The following is a 17,336-nucleotide window of genomic DNA, read 5'->3' on the forward strand; positions in this document are numbered from 1 at the left end:
AAGGTCGTCATATCGTCAGAATCTTATACCGGCTGTACAGCACCATGGCTAGTTAAGATGTAGGTGACGGATCTATTTATATCAACAAATACACTGATATACTGTTTTTTAATTAGTTTTGTGAATTATCCCTATTCCACAAGTTCCTTTTTTTCCTATCAGCACCTAATTCAGAGTGACCTGCTTTCAGCACTATTGGTGTTAAGTTTCTAAGTGAATTACTTATCAGTCTACATAATGATCACATCCACCCCTCGGCCCTTTTGAGATTCCGGGCCGCCAAGGGGTCTTAACCAGTAATGAAGTGGGAGGGGGCTCTGCTCGCTACAACCCCTTCCTCCACAGTGTGTCTGAAAGTGGTTAATTTATGGAAAAAGAGTGGGGAAGGGGAGGCGGTGAGATGGAACACGTAGCCCCGCGTGACTGAAGGTTGTGCACCAGCAGGGGGAGGAAGACGAGGAGAAAGAGAGAGGGAGATACTCAGAGAGAGAGAGAGGAGGTGAGGGAGGCGGGGACCAGAGCGACAGAGGAACGGTTAATGGAAATGAGTGACAGGCTTTCAGAATGATTTACAACGGGCGGGCGGCGGCGGAGCCCGGTGCTTTGATGGATGATCCTGAAAGACGGCGAGCGACCATAAATCATGTCTTTGAATCATTGACAGAGATAAAGGAGGGGGCGAAAAAGCAATGGCATTGACGTTCATTCTTCCAATAATGTACATTGACGAGTTACACTACCGAGCCTTAATTAAAAAGTGAACACGGGCTCCGCTCTCTCTCCCTCTCCTGCTCGTCCCCCCCTCTTCTCGGCTGTGATATCAGCGGTAATTAAAGATGCGGCGAGGCCCCGTCCTCGGTCTTGCTCCCACTTCCGCCCGTGGCTCAGAGTGGCCAGATTAGATAGACGCTTGGCGAGAAGATAACGTCACTCCCCCTCCTCTTCTCTCAGCGAGGGGCCTCATTGCTCAATGGCTTTCCACTTCACGAAACACGCACAAATACACACCTGCTTTCCCTCCCAACTAGCTGCGGCAAGTGTTTTCTACATCCCGACACTGTCTGTACAGGTGTCTGACTGGGACTGCTTCTCTAAATTCAAATATCCTGGCACAGCATGTAGGGGCGCTTTTGTAAAAGCAGTTTAAACAAAAAAAAAAAGATTCTGCACAGTTTTCAAGCCACACAGCGAACAAATTTTGGAGGACGGTTACTTTCAAAGCGACTCTTTTCTTGCTATGAAGTGATGGATGTCAGGACTAGAAAGGGGGACAGTGAGAGACAGGATTGAAAGATAAAACTGGAGATGTGCCCTGTGGAAGCAATGGCAGATGAACTGAGGAGGCAGCATTCCACATCAGCTGGGATCCTCCAAAGTGCATACAATGAAGCAGCGAGGTGAAAGTAATCCCGAACATCTGTCCTGGGCGGCACGCACACGCCGCCTGTTTGTTCCGTTCGAGGAAAGAGGCATTAGAGAGGGAGGATTGGATCAATTCATGCACTACTTCTCCGAGGGGATCCAAGCGCGAACGGTCTTGTGCTGTTATACATAGCCTGGAACAAGATGGAGATGGTTGCGAAGACAGGATTGAGGTGAAGTGCAAGACCCTGGGATACAACTAAACGCTGTTCAGCAAACGCATTACATGACCTCCCTGTGGGGAGTGTGGTGCAGCTGCTAAAGCTTAGCCTGGGTAAAAAGTAAGATTGCTGGTTCAAGTCTCACAAGAAATAAGCCTTGATCCATCACCAACTTTATTATACTGGAGACATGATGGATATGACTATGTGACAATAAGTTTTAATAGTGTTCACAACTGATTTCATACATTTCTGAATTATGAGGTATCAAACAGGACACAGAAGTGGAACTTGAATGTGAGGAAGTTCTATTAAAACTAATGTGCTTACAATAGGGTATATAGACACACAGTCCCAAATGGCACCTAAAACTCTTTCTCTAGGTCTACACTTTCGAGATGCAATGACACTTTGATTCCTGGTCTCGAAGTCTGTTTGAAGGATATCTCATAGCTGGCATGGCAGTAGTGCACACAAGACAGCAAGTGCACATGAAATTTTTTTATTACATGATCTCCTCCTGCAGCTTCTCCATGATGTACCTCCAGCTTTCTCCAGCCTCCGGCGACTACACTGCAGCTCTGCACAAGAAGTCTGGCCATAGGAGAAATGGTTGTGCCTAACTGAGCCTACAGTAGTTTCTCTCAATGTTTTCTTTCTTCACTTTCGTCAATTGGTGAAGTTTGTTCCTCGCCACTGTCACCACTGGCTTGCAAGGTTCGGGACTTGTGGAGCTGTGCATCGATGGATTTACTATTCAGTGTTTGAAAATAAACCCTACTGAACTGAACTTCAACTCTGAAAACTGGACTGACACTGTTTCAATTTACTATAGTCTTCTATGTTAAGCTGCTTTGACACAATCTACATTGCAAAAGCGCTATAGACATAAAGATAAATCAGCCAACAGAAAAACAATAGATTGATAGATAGACAACTCAAATCATTTTGACCATTAATATCAGGTGTCTATAGCAAAAGTTTACCAAGTATAACAGTGCTTACTTTTACAAACTTTATCTTTTAGAATTGTTGCAGGTATCACCCTCCTTGAAATCTTTAAATGTGCGTCACTGTGCATAAAAGTGGTACTCATTGACTTCTAATTTCCATCCCCCACTTGGATGACTGCATTGTGAAGGATTTTAGTAGGGGTGACTTGACAGTACTGCCATGGCTTTGAATCATCATTCCTGGATGTAAGTCGAAACGTCCAGCCAGGCTTTGACGATCTTTTGAAACCATGATTAGAACAATGAGCCTTTGAGAAGTCAGATGCTTCTTTCACTGTTTCTTATGTCACTGTCCTCAGCTGTCAAGCACTTCAAAAGACACGGACGTGGGCCTTACGTCAGAGGCCAGACCTCCTCCTGACTTGGCCACTTAGAGCAAGTTGCGTTTGCGACTGTAACCTTACACTGTGGCTCTGTGGGAATCTGTGCAAGTGTGTGTGTGTGTGAGAGAGCAAACTAAGAGACACAAAAATCTCTCTCCAGCTGGACGATGACATTTTGGCGGTTCCGAAAAGAAATTGCGGCAACAATAGTGTTCCTGTGGTGCAATACTGTGGCACACACATTACTGGGGCCTGTCGAGAGGTAGAGAAACACGAAGAAGCGTCACACCAACCATAAAGTCTGGGGGTGGATATTCAATCTGGTAATTATTTTTTGTCGGATTCTGAAGTTGTAAATCTATCATGTCGGATCCCATGCTGACATTTTCAAACATAGTTTGATGGACACCTGAAGTAATTACATGTCATTCCTCTGTTTGAAGGTTTCCAGGTTTAGTGCCACATCTTTTCTATCCGTCTGCTGTTGGCAACCCGCAGTGACATAACGCGAATTTGATTCCATCAAAAAAAAAAGGAAAGAATGCGTACTTGATTCTCAACCGAGATGAGGAATTGCATACTGTGATGTGAACGCACCAAGAAACTCAATACACTTGAGAGAGTCTCTTTGTCTTGGAGTATTTACTCGACTCCGAGCCCTGTGATCTTAAATGGTCTTAAAAGATGATCCATACAATAATGAAGTCCGCTCTCCTGTTGGCTGGCCTCCCAAACGCACAACATAATCAAAGCTAAGCCACCGGGGGATTCTGCGAAGCTGCTCTGTGTTTGACTAGCAAACATTCTTTTTATTTGTTTGTCACAGACCTCTTAGCAGAGTCCACTAACGATGGCGGAATATTAATTGGCATATATGAAATGTAAATACAGTTCTGCAAGGTAAAACTGCGGCGACGTTGGAACGATGTGTCAAATTGATGTACACTCAACCTGAATATAACCCCGAGGTTTATCAATCTCAGATCAGCAGCGGAAGTCATAATGAGACCGCAGTTGTGTTCGGTCTGCGTCTGCCCACGCACTTGCTCAAAAAGCGCTGATCCCACCCTCTTTTCCCCTGCACGTTGGGTCAGACCACCCTGTTCGCAGCAGTGGCGGCTCAGGCCTCTGGACTTGCCGTCTTGTTGTTCTTGGAATGCAGTGAAAGCAAATAGCCGCTTAAATGGCCCCCTTCGTTCCCAGACAAAACCAAAAAGCTGTAGAGCCATTCATCAAAAGAGTCAGACAACCTGCTCCTTTGCCTCCCCCCCCCCCTCCGCCAGGCACGACCATATCCCCTCTCTGGGTTTTAACTAGGACTCCATATCATTCCAGAAATGACAAATGATACTTATATCTGTGGCCTGTGCCGAATCAATAGGCATGCAGAACGGCTATCCATCTTGAGAGCTATCGACAGCTGCTGCCTGACATCAGGGGAGAAGCGCCTGGTGGCTTTATTCAACAGTGAGACAAAGCTAATGGCAGCATATATTTTCCCCTGAAGTTTGTAAACCGAACGTCCTGTCCTCTGCGGCCCGTTTTTATAGCTTTTAATTTTTTATTTTGCCTCTATCTATAGCATACTGTGCTAAGGTTGGCACCAGAGCAGCTCTCTGTCTACTAGCTTCTTTGTTATGATTACCGTTTTAGGATTTCCTACATTTCAAGATAGATTTGTTAGGTCGTATAGCTCGTCTATACAACTTAAAGTCAATATCCTAAATGATACTGTTCTGAATCATACGATAAGCGACAAATCACAGGTAGCACTGCAATAGCTCTCTGGCTACTAGCTTTTTTTTGCTATGATAGGTACTTTTTAAACTTATAGAAAGATTTCTTCAAGCAAAATATAGTTTAATTTTGTAGTTTATTGTTAATTTTTAATACACCCGTTTTTCTTGAGTATACTGTGATAAATGTATTACAGACTCCCTAGTTTTTCGTGATTCCACGGTCGCTGAACCCAACGTAAAATCAACAAAAAGTCGCAAATATTTGTGGACCAGCAAAATTATCACAAAAAATGTAAGTATTCTCATAAAACATCCAATACCAAACTATATAATCAAATGATAATTATTTTAGTTTGCAATTCATTGTTTTACAGGCTTATAGACGTTGCATATGCAGCGCATGTGACGTATTTGAGTGTCTCTTGAAAGACGACATCTCACCTGCGCCCCCACAATCCTAACATTACATGGAAGTGAGGGGAATTTTTTTTGCAGCCTGTGCAGTAAGCAGACCCGGATGAAGCGCGAGTGGTTTACATGTGAAGTCAATGCAAGGATGCGATTAGACATCTTGTGGCGCAAATCGAGGGAATAACACAGCACAAATTAAGGATTTCCGGTGTTTGACGCACTTTAGACTGCAAAAGAAAGTGGGAGCAAACATCTAACAAACGGAGCAATGGAACAGACAGAAAAGCAAGCAGCTTACAATGATGGAGATTGGTTCAAGAATGACTGGACGTGATCGAATTGAAGGACATTATTTGTGCTTTACATGTATGGCTGGTAGACTATTATGATGCGCATCAAATCAATAAATGACTTCGCTTAACTTTTTCCCTGCCGTTGACGAGAGAAAGCAATTCCCTGCCATTGACGAGTTTTACAGCAATCCATGTTTTAGTTGTGTTATGGTAGGGGAAGCACTAAAAGCATGTCCTGAGTGAGGTACATGATGTCAGATGCTCCAGGGAGTGAAATCTGAGAAAAAGAAAGTAAGATCGTGGGTAAAAATAAGAGTTATGCAACCTTCCATTGGCTTAATCGCTACCGTTTCAGATCTGTTTTAGACCAAAATAACGAAGCTTTATTTTTATGATTTGTGTCACTGTCATTGTGTCAGATTGCACACCTAACATAGTAGGCTACCTAATATGGTAAATAAGATTTCATATTTTATTTTCATATATATTTTTTAATCGCAGAATTGTCCGCAACTTTCGAAGATTTCAGCACAGTTGGCTCAAAAGCAGTTTTTTGTTGCTACCTTCTTTGCTATGAGTTTTGTGAGGATTTAAGCAAACATTTCAAGTTTGATTTTATAGCTTGTATTTTTTCCTCTCTCTACTTTTCTATAGTGTAATGTGCCAGATATCTTTGGCTACTAGTTTCTTTGCAATAAAAAGTATATTTACAAAAGTTTCATAAAGATTTCTTTTAACAAACATTAAATGTAATTCCAACTTAAAGACTAAAATTTGTATCTAGCCTCTTTTAGAATAAGCCATGCGATGCATATGACAATCGTCACTTTATAGCAGGTTCCACCACAGCATTATTTATCGACAGGCTCTCTGACCACCAGCTATTTTCTAAACGGGCGCATTTTCAAAAGATTTAGGAGGATTTCTTTCAGCATGCGTCTGGTTAGATTTATAGATTTAATCTATGCACTTTTCTGCAGTTTACTACACTAAGGTTATGACAAACCTATGACAAGCATAAAAGCGAGACCCCTATGAAAGCAGTACAATTATGACCTTCTGTAAGGGTATGTAGGTTGCACGCAGGGCTCGCACCTGCCTGTGTTTACATGGCAGTTTATGCTGCCGTGAGCTGATGGTGGAGAGATACGGGCCCGGCTGTATCGCAGCAGCTGACAGATAGCACTTCAGTCCAGTTTTAGCTGCACCTTCTCTTGAGGGACCATGATTGATGACTAGCACTGCCACCTATATCCATTTTCCCCCCCGATCTCTCTGATTCTCTCAGGCTGAAGGTTCAGAGAGAGGCCTACAAAACACACTTCTTAATGTTTTTCAAATCACCTTTAAGAGCTCTTTATGAGGATGAAGTTTATGCAAATGTGGCTTTCACAAGGCAAAACTTTAGACAGCATCGTAATACACCTTTTAAGGAAGAACATACACATTATATAAGTAATTGTTAGATGCGTAATAAAATAGATGGATACAGAAAAAAATGGCTAATATGAGTGTACATATGAGTATACATTTTGCCCTGTGTTTCAGATGATAGAGTTACTATAATAACACACTTTTAGCTACATTTCCCATTTAGTACATTCAATAAAAGGTAACAAATTTATTTTGCCATATTTACAACAAAAATTATTTAGTCAATTATTACATTTCAAAATACTGACCAATTGTCATTTTAATACCTTGCCACTAGGGCTACACGATTAATCGAAAAAAGAGTTCGATCTCTTCCCTACACACAATCTTAATTCAGCTTTTCAACGATTCAGCTAATTATATTTTCAAGGTCAGGAAAGAAGCGTAAAGGCAGTCACACTAGTCTTTACATTGCTCAGCAACATGGACACCTCCAAATGGTGTTGAAGCCACATACTATAACACATAATGAGGTATAATTCACCCAAAAATCTAATTTCTGTCTTAATGTAATGATGTATTTGCACCAACAGAATCCCATGTGAGCTGACACACTGTTTGTTTACATTCCAATGATGTATACTTAATGAACAGAACCTGCATAGGCTGTGAATAACAGGTAATAAATAAAGTTGTAAATAACGGTCAGTTTGCTGCAGAGTGATCGTTTGAAAGCCGCATGGAAAATATGATTTATATATATATATATCAAATAAATGATCATATCGCATTTTAGAGTTATGATTAGAGTAGAGGGCGAGGCAGTGGCGCAGTAGGTAGTGCTGTCGCCTCACAGTAAGAAGGTCGTTGGTTCGAACCTCAGCTCAGTTGGCGTTTCTGTGTGGAGTTTGCATGTTCTCCCTGCCTTCGCGTGGGTTTCCTCCGGGTGCTCCCATTTCCCCCACAGTCCAAAGATATGCGGTTCAGGTGAATTGGGTTAGCTAAATTGTCCGTAGTGTATGAGTGTGTGTGTGAATGTGTGTGTGGATGTTTCCTAAAGATGGGTTGCGGCTGGAAGGGCATCCGCTGCGTAAAAAACTTGCTGGATAAGTTGGCGGTTCATTCCGCTGTGGCGACCCCGGATTAATAAAGGGACTGAATGATTAAAAAATGAATGAATGATTAAAGTAGGAATTTGATATGTTTTTTTCTTTTATAGCGAACAGTGTTGTGCATGAGAATAAATGTTTACTGGGTCAGTATAACTACTCTAGCCTAATGTTGAATATAATGCAATACGGAATCTAATAATGACAACTGTTTTATTTTACCAGTGCAAAATAATGGTCTAATAATCATGTCAATGACAGATTGTAAGCATATGACTCAAACTAAATAATTCAACTTCAGAATGTATTCTGATGTCATCACTTTACTGTAAATTAACAAACAGGACAAATTTAAAGTCTGCCAAGTCCACCATTCCAACTCTATAGAAAATGCAGCATTTTAACCAACATTTGAGCTACACATAGAGATAATATTAGTATTGTTTTTTTACAATATGTTTGAAAAATAACAATAATATAAGCCTGCTTATACAGTATTGACCTTTATTTTACATTTACAGAATCGTAATTCTCATTTTAGCCTGAATCGTACAGCCCTACTTGCCACTCTCCTATTTTTTCTCTTAAGTTAGCAAGAATATTTAAAAGATTTAAATACTTAAAAGTTTATTGGGATCTTGATGAGATTTCGTTTAGATGTCAGAAAAAAAAAACTTGTTTTTTTGCAACATATTTTTGAATAAATCAATTTAAAAAATAATGCAAAAATAAATCGAGGATGACATTATTTCAACTAGGGCTGCACAGTGTATCGTTTCAGCATTGATCTCGCAATGTGATCATTCACAAAAGCCACATCACGAGTATATGAAATGTTGAGTCTGGATTATAATTGATCATTTCGCAAGTGTTTTTTTGAGGCCTGTGACTGTGTGAGGGTTTTAAAAGCATTCAGGCATCAGATATTGTACCGTTTGTACCTTGACAAATGAAAAATGATTGAATTGTTAATAAAACAAGGACTATGCAGCCTTATTTTATATTTGATGATTTAATTACTGTACACTTGAATACAGTTTGATTGATTATTTAATTGGTATCTTTTTTTCTATTGAATTTATCTACGCTTGTAGATTGTTTTTATGTTTTATACATATGTCCTTTCCTACAGAATCATTCCAATCAATCTAAATTGACAAGTTCTTTCTAAATTGTTATTCAACTCATTTAGTGAAATTGTATTTATATCACAATACATATCACAGAATAAAAAATATCGCAATGTTAGACTTCTCCAATATCGTGCAGCCCTAACAAACATATTTTATTTGACATTTTTTTTACATTTATTATTTGAATTGAATAATTATTTCTATATTTTAATTTAATTTTAATCTAATGCCCAACGATAGATCTTATAATTTTTTGCCTTTACAAATACAGATTTTCTCCGCACTTTTAACCTAGCACCAAAACTGTAAAAAAAGGATCAAGTGCGTTTCATAAACGCGGTCCCAAAAATCCACAAGACTATCAGGAGAGGAAAGAAAAATGAACAAATGCTGCAGCTCAAGACAAAAGCCAGTCCTCTGTGTTTTTGTTCCAGTCTCAGAACTGTTTGGACGACGGTCTGGTGTAGTACATCTTTTGAAAACCCAGCATCCAAGCCATCAATTTTAACAATGCCACCATAAACGTGTTAACGAACACTTAGCCTAGCCATCTGGAAGACAATTACACAGGAACAAACATACCAGCTCAGCAACTAAAGGTTGGGTCATCAATCACAGACAATGGTCACAATCTAGATGACTATTTCTGCTGAGACCCAGCCTAATAACCTAATGAACTGCTGTGTCCAGAAGAAACCAGTTTTCAGGCCCTGCAGCATCTTCGCTGTATGCTAAAGGACATAACAATGAAATAGCTGTCGCCCACGTTTTGTCATTGTATTCAAATGAAGCCTCATTAATTGGTTCGTTTTACCCGGCAACAGCACTAAAAGCTGGTACGTTACAAACGCGCGTGTGTACTCCTGACTTAGACATCTACATCTAAACAGTAGATGTTAATTCTCCAAGGTGTCCTCCGGTCAGACGGAGTCCACAGTTAAACCAATCCCGCTCTTCTCTTTGAGTAGCTTAATTAATTAACATTTTCTCTTTCTAATTGCAATCACGCGCCCCTTGGGGAGTCATCAAGGGACTATAATTGCAATTACACATTTGGATGAGTTGGTAAAACAATGTCAACGTACACACCAAATCTGAAGAGATATGGAGCGAGGGCTTGGAGAGGGTTAGTTACGCTTTTCTGGTGCCCGTTCTTTGATGGGGAGAGACTTGCAGATGCTGTGTGTGTAAACAGCGGTAATCAAAGGACACGTCTAATGAGCTGTTTAGACAATATTAGATTCATTAGTTTTAATGTTGGGGAGGAACTAACCAAGAGACACAACTCTCCAAGCTGACAGTTGGACTTTGATTTGTCAATAGTTTCCTTCATCTATTTGTATGCGCATTTTGGAATAATCACATTAAAAATAATATTAATGGAAATGCCGGGATGCACATAAATTCCGAAAATGCACCATTTATGCGTGAAGGTAAATAAACAACAATGGAAATAAATTTAACGAATAAATTCCAGAATGCTCAACAAGTTATGTGATTGTTTGAACTGATGATGTGATAGCAAAAATGAGAATGATGGGAAGGCATTAATGCACAAAGCAGTGGACTTACTACATTGTAAAACATCCAGAAGCTTCCCCACTTTTATTGTGTTTCATCTTCTGAGGCGCAACTCATTTATTATATACGAAAACAGCTCGTTTTTCCTTTTGATATGTGCCATCAGTTTAGCAGGAAGTAGTGTTGTCACAATACTGGAATTTGGTACCTATCGGAACTGAAATTTTAAAAACGTCCATTTTCCGCTAACGTTTGAGCTCTGTTGAGCGTAGAAACATGACTGTTTTTCTATAAGCTGACCTACGAGGGATCCACTGATGAATCGCAGCTTTAAAACACTCCAGTGTCTCTGTATGTGTTGTTACACTCAGTACACTCAGTAAACAATAAGTTCGGTGAACTGATGACCTTCACGGCCAATCACGGTATTTTCTGTTGAGCACTTGAACACCAAGTAAAATCCAAGAACGCAGAGAATCGACTTGCTTTCTTATGGAGGCTGGTCTTGCCAAGTTACCTTGGAAGAATGAACTCGGTAGACCGCAAGAACATAGAACTTCCCTGGTTGTTCCTGATGGTCACATGACCTTTACATGTTTTTAAAGGAAAGTTTTTCAAACATTACAGCATTCATACAACGATTTATTGTCTTTTTACAGTATTTACTATGCATAAAAACCTTACAAATATTTGTCGCACAATAAAAGTAAAACAAATTTTAATACTAATTTCAACAAATAAAGAACCTTAATGTGTTTATGCCTTTATAAAGATTTTCATGGTAATATTTACTTTCATCGTTTCATTTAGGGAAACTCCTGAGACAAATAAGTTATATCTCCGAACTTTAATAATAAATCTCTATAAAATGCTGCACTTTCCACCTCCTAATTTAGCCACAGTGATGACTTCTGGGACTTCTCGAGCGAGTTTTCTGCTCAAGTCTGCATTGATGCGTCCTTGATATCAAGGACACATCTGAGAGCTTTCACCCTTCCTCCATGAGTTTTGGAATTGAACTTTTGCAGTTGATGATGATGTTACACATGAACACGAGGACGCAAGACCGCTGAAGAACGCATATTGAGAAACAGCCAATGGCAAATCAGCAATGTTTAAGGACGCGCTCAACAGTGCTCAAATATTAGCGGGAAATGAACGTTTTTGAAATTTTACGATTGATTGGTACCGAATTCCAGTATCATGACAACCCTCTCAGGAAGTAAACATTCTGTTCGCTTTGGTTCATTGAATGGAAACGGTGCTTTATTCACAATGTTTTATGCGATAATTTTGCACATACGTCTAATTTGTATCTTTGAATAGAAACAAAGCTAGTGAGTGTTAGTTGGGCTAGTTTTTGGAGTAGTATGCCGAATCTCCATCAGGGTTATCAATGAGAAAGATCACTCTTATTGGCTGTTCAGTGCACAAGAATAAGAAATCATTAAAAATACCCCAAATCTTTTTTGACTTTTTTTTTTTTTGCATATGGTGTGCTTTTTCGCCCAGAGAACAGAGTCAGTCGTATCATGACCTTAAAATGATCAACATTACTATTTTAACCCCATTGTTTTCAAAACCTCATTGTATCTTGTCCATTATTTATGTTTTCTCTAGTGACAATCAGTGCAACATACTACTGATATTTCCTCCAAATTTGAAATAAGTTTGTCATGAAGTTGGTATATAAGGAATAAAGCACAGACAATAAACAGACAATTGTTATCACAGGGAAAAGGCAGAATAAAGTGACATGGCTTATCAGCAGCCTTACGCAAAATTGGAGCACTGCTATACAAGACTGAAGAGCTTTATTCTACAAAAACAGCCAATCTAGATGTACTTTATCCCACTTAACTTACAAATACCTGCCAGATTAACTTGCAAATGTTACAATTTGACACAAAACATTGTTCAGAGCAGTAATAGTTTATTAGTTCAATAAGTCAATATTGACAGAAACAAAAAAGGCTGAATGGAGCATACACTAACCAATGCATTATTCAGTCATAAGATGTCAAAAAATAGCAGTGGGCACAGACAACCGCATGGATGCGAGTAAATTTACCTGGCGGTTGTTATCTTGGAATAACATACCTTGGAAAGTCGTGACTGACCAATCAGAATGTAAGTCAGTGTGTAATAAATATTTGTAAAACCAAACTTCAAGAAAAAACACAACCAGTATTAATAATCAGTATAACAATGTGCATTAACAAAGTAAACCAGGTTGACTTAAAACTTGTCAAACTTCTCTAACAAAGCCATTTCCTCATCAATGATCACTTTGTGTTTTATTTATAGGATCCGATGACAAATGACTCCCATTTATCTGTAAATATCCTGCCGTTTGATAAGCTCTCATCTCGCTCTGAACTGATTAGAATGGATTTGAGTAGTCCTTCTGATTCGATTCATCTGATGTCTTCCCACAACACTCAGCTGAAAACCACCAAACCTGACCTGTAGAGACTGTCTAATATTTCTATTTATCCCTGAAGTACCTCTGATTGTGAGTGCGCTATCCTGACAGGAAAGCGACTGGGGTTTCCAGACTCAATCCCTACACTGAATCCTAATCATTCCAGCAAATAAAAAAAGCACTCCGGGTAAAGCGGATCCCCCCTTGTCTGCCTTCCCCCAAACTTAAAACATGAATGAGGAGGTGAGGAAGAAAGCCTGACAGGGGTAACCAGACCCCTGCTGGGTGTGATTTGTTTGCGCGATCATGAGACTCTTGGGTTTACACTTGTACACCACGATGGGAGGTGGAGGTGCTGTTTTGTCTCATGTGGGTAAAAAAAAAACAAAAAGCACAACACTGTGAGCTATCACAACCTTGTCTTTGAACAATCGCTTTATATGATCAATGCTTATAAAACGTCAAAATCGGCAGTCTTGGTGACAGGTGCCGAGCTTGATTGGCAACCCTGGATCTGATTAAGAGCGAATGCTGCTTTTTTGCAATGATGGAGAGGCTTAGAAGACAAAAATGTGGATTTGTGGGAAATCTGACAGTGTCAAGATGACTGTATTTGCGTATTATAAGTTTGTTTAATCAATGTGTTTAAGATTTTTTTTTACACATTTTTGAAGAAAATAAGGAGCGCTAGGCTTCCATGTTATGCGTAAAAATCTTCTAAATAAATTTTCTAGTATATTAGAGGAGTAGAAAATAACAGTAGGACTGCTACGCTTGATTTATTTTTCTTAAAAACATTATAAGATATTAAAAACAGATAAACAGTAGAATCATTTAGGGATGCAACGATTAACCGTACTTTAATTTGTCACGGTTCTGCTGCAGCTAAACCAAGTAATGCCAACTGTGTGCTAGTTTAAAGTTCCAAGCTTGTACACTAAGGCTAGTACCCACGCACACTGGATTAACTATGGCTGAGGTTATTAACTAAGGGCTGGTCATATGTCACATGTCAACTTTTGTGGGTACAAATTTGTTATTTCTTTTCTTGCACAGATATTAGGCATGACTTGCATGATGCACTTACGATTTCCAGGCACACTCAGTAGAAAGAACGCCAAAAGCGCACCGCGAGTCACATGACAAGAACTGACCTTTGTGCTTCATATGTTTTATGGAACATACACATTTCTACTCCAAGGGAAAAAAAAAATAATATATATATATATATATAAAATGAAAATACCAAACAAGTTCATAATATAGTTGATCAAGAACGCCCTTCAGACAGAGACTCAGCAGCCTTTAAATACATTTGTTCTCTTTAAAAGGGAAACACTTAGCTAAAATGATGCTTAGATTTACATTAGACAAATACTGTTTTTTATTTAGTCTTTTTTTAATGTATTTATTCATTGTTCAGTCATTTATTGTCAGTGCTAAATTTTTAATAATGGTCGGTGCCAATAGGGTTAAGTGTGCCAACATATAGCACCATGTGGCTCACAGCGGCTCGAGGACCTTTGCCAACCCTTCCCCGCTCTCTGCTTCCCAATACTTTCCTGTCTGCAACCTCCACTATCCTATCCAAATAATGGTGATAAACTCCTAAAAAATCGCTCCAAAGAAATGGACTATTGTCTGCTTTCTATTATTATTGTGTGCTGTATTAATTGGTTACTAAGCAGTAAGTACACACTAAAATATTTTGAAGAAAGTTTTCATGTGATTATCTAAACTAGTAGTGTTTTTAAATTAATAAATGCATAATAACGATTATTTCTCACTATAATCGTACAGCCAAACTCTATAAATGGTGCATCCCTAGTGTCATCTTTACATACCTAATCGTAAAAATAATAACTGCTATTAAAAAAATTGTTTAATTAATTCTACACTGAAAAAAAAGAAAAGCTTTCAAAATTAAAAGTAAAAACACTGAGGTAGATGTGTATATATATATATATATATATATATATATATATATATATATATATATATATATATATATATATATATATATATATATATATATTGCAGGGTGTTTCTAATTGGTTGCTAAGCAGTTTGGACTGGTTGCTTGCATGTATTTATTCATTGCAATAGTGATAGTTAGGCACTTAATAATTATCAAAAGTATGTATCCTATAAAGTCTCTTTATCACTTGTTTCTACAAATTGCACAGAAAATAAAGCATAATAGCATGTCTAATAGCTTAGAAAAGAAACATCATATCTCATCTCAAAACAGGCTTAGTGGGATGAGTTATTCATCCAGTTTTCATGCATATGGTAGGGGCTTTGTTTAAATCCCAAACCCCAACTATACAACAGCGATGCTTTCCTGAGTGAGCAGCATAAATAAAAGTGCTACCAAAGTGCCAGCGATTCGCATTCATAGATGGCAGATTAGAGATGATTTGCAGACTTGCTACAAATCTCAGAGATACTAATCACAAGAAAAGCATCTCTACCCATCAGGACGCACATTTGTGCGCCTTAAAAACCACCCGAGTGCTTTAAATAAATTCAATTTAAAGTGTGATTGATGCAGCCAGTTCTTAAAGACCACATGAAATCAAAATTGACTATATTTATATTACTTCCACACATTGTCAGTCTTAAGATCAACAAATAATCAGTTTTTTAGATAATCTTTAATCAAAATCAAAGTCAGCGCTTCTCTGATGATGTCAGTTTGACGGCTAGGGCAAAATATGCTTACCAGCATCCTTTCAACCGCTACTTTGCTGTTAGTGAAAGACGAGAACAAAATAAAAAACCTGCACTTATTCAATATTTGGTTTCACTTGGAAATGCATCACTGTACTGACACACGTCTACAGAAACCTAGCCTAGTGATTAGAGCGTCAACACATAGCACTAAGCTGGTCACAGCGACGCAAGTTCGAGTCCCAGCTCGAGGTCCTTTGCCGATCATTCCCTTCTCTTTGCTCCCCACATTTTCCTGTCTGTAATCTCCATTGTCCTGTCCATTAAAGGTGAAACCCCCACAAAATAATAATAATAATAAAAAAGACTATTTACAATTTAGTACACCTACACTCAATACAAATTTAATGTACACTTATTTTTCTGAGTAGTTCACACGTTTCTAAACATTCCTACACTGTAAAAAAACCCATAATTTTACAGTTTATTACCAACAGCTGGTGTGCTGGACAAAAAAATGTAAAATGACAAATATTAAATTACAGAAATTCCCTTAAATTAAAATTTCTGTAATTTATTATCTGTTACTTTACGGTAAATTTCTGTAACTTAGCGGCTGTTATTTTACTTTTTGTTTTTGCACCCCAGCTACTGAAAATAAACCATAAAATTACAGATTTTTTTTACAACGAAAGGTGATAATTAGGTAGTTTCTAAGGTGTTGTATGACAACAGTCTATAGGTGCATCCCAAATTGTATAGTTTTGCACAATTCTATGTCATTCTGTAGTATAAATAGCATAAGTTGTGCATTCACAATGAACATTCGAAAAATAATATGTGCACTATAAATACCCGAATTATGTATTTAATCAACCTATAAAAAGTAGTGTGGAATATTGAAAACTTCATGCACTCAACACTCTTAGCTTTGTTCATGTAGGGGGAGGAGCTATCAGGCGATAAAGTTGAATTACTTATTATTTATTTATTTAGGATTCTGCAAGCAAAATTGTACAATGTAAATGTTTATGATGCCTCTTAATGGCGAATGCGATTGTATTCATGACAGACACTACTCGGTAGTTTGGTCATTTATTTCACTAGCAACCATTAAATGTAATCTGGGGAAAAGTTTGGACTTTCATCAGTAAAAACTAAATGTTAGCGTTCCGTTTGGGACAACACTAAACTCACACACTACACGATGTATAAGTGCATAGTGTACAGTGTGTCATTTGGGACACAGCTTCTGTATTTTTTTAATTATTAGCAGCTTCTAAATGAAAACCATTTCAAAGTAAATTCTATATTGAAAACAGATCAGAAATAATATTTCAATAACCGTAAAAGTAGTTGGAATCGTTAGCTGTACAATGTTGCTAATGATTGTAAGGCACTCCAATGGGTTGTTCGCATATTTCTATGCATTAATAAGGTGGTTGTTATATGGTTGCTAAGTATCAAAAGTCAAAAGATCCCAAAATACTAATTATGTATGACATTCTGGTCTTTAGATTACTCTCTAAAATCGCTTAGATTAAAATAGTACCATCACCATTCTGCTCAAAACAAGCATGTGTGGTACAGGATGAGTTACTCACCCAGTTTTCATACTGTACATATGGTAGGGGCTTTGTTCAAATCCCAAACCCCAACTATACAACAGCAATGCTTTCCTGAGCGAGCAGCATAAATAAAAGTGCTACCAAAGTGCCAGCGATTCGCATTCATGGACG

The 17,336-nt window shown here is 38.4% G+C and overlaps 1 protein-coding gene and 1 long non-coding RNA gene across 10 annotated transcripts in view; one reads left to right on the top strand and one right to left on the bottom strand.

Annotated features, from left to right (window-relative positions):
• Positions 1–17,336, bottom strand: part of tshz2 (teashirt zinc finger homeobox 2) — a 254,508-nt gene that overhangs the window by 34,592 nt on the left and 202,580 nt on the right. The window contains exon 1 of one of the 9 annotated variants that reach the window (XM_005174126.6): positions 5,492–5,634. The exons of the other annotated variants lie outside the window; for them this stretch is intronic. Within the exon in view, the coding sequence (XP_005174183.3) occupies positions 5,492–5,555 (64 nt within the window). The 5' untranslated portion in view covers positions 5,556–5,634. Of the gene's footprint in view, positions 1–5,491; positions 5,635–17,336 lie in introns of those variants that run through there. 9 annotated transcript variants of the gene reach the window in all.
• Positions 492–7,443, top strand: LOC141380552 (uncharacterized). Its single transcript, XR_012398702.1, has 3 exons — positions 492–3,242; positions 3,363–4,950; positions 5,033–7,443. It is a non-coding gene; the product is annotated as an uncharacterized lncRNA (long non-coding RNA).

This window comes from Danio rerio, chromosome 23, assembly GCF_049306965.1.
Source record: "Danio rerio strain Tuebingen ecotype United States chromosome 23, GRCz12tu, whole genome shotgun sequence".
Taxonomy (NCBI): Eukaryota; Metazoa; Chordata; class Actinopteri; order Cypriniformes; family Danionidae; genus Danio; species Danio rerio.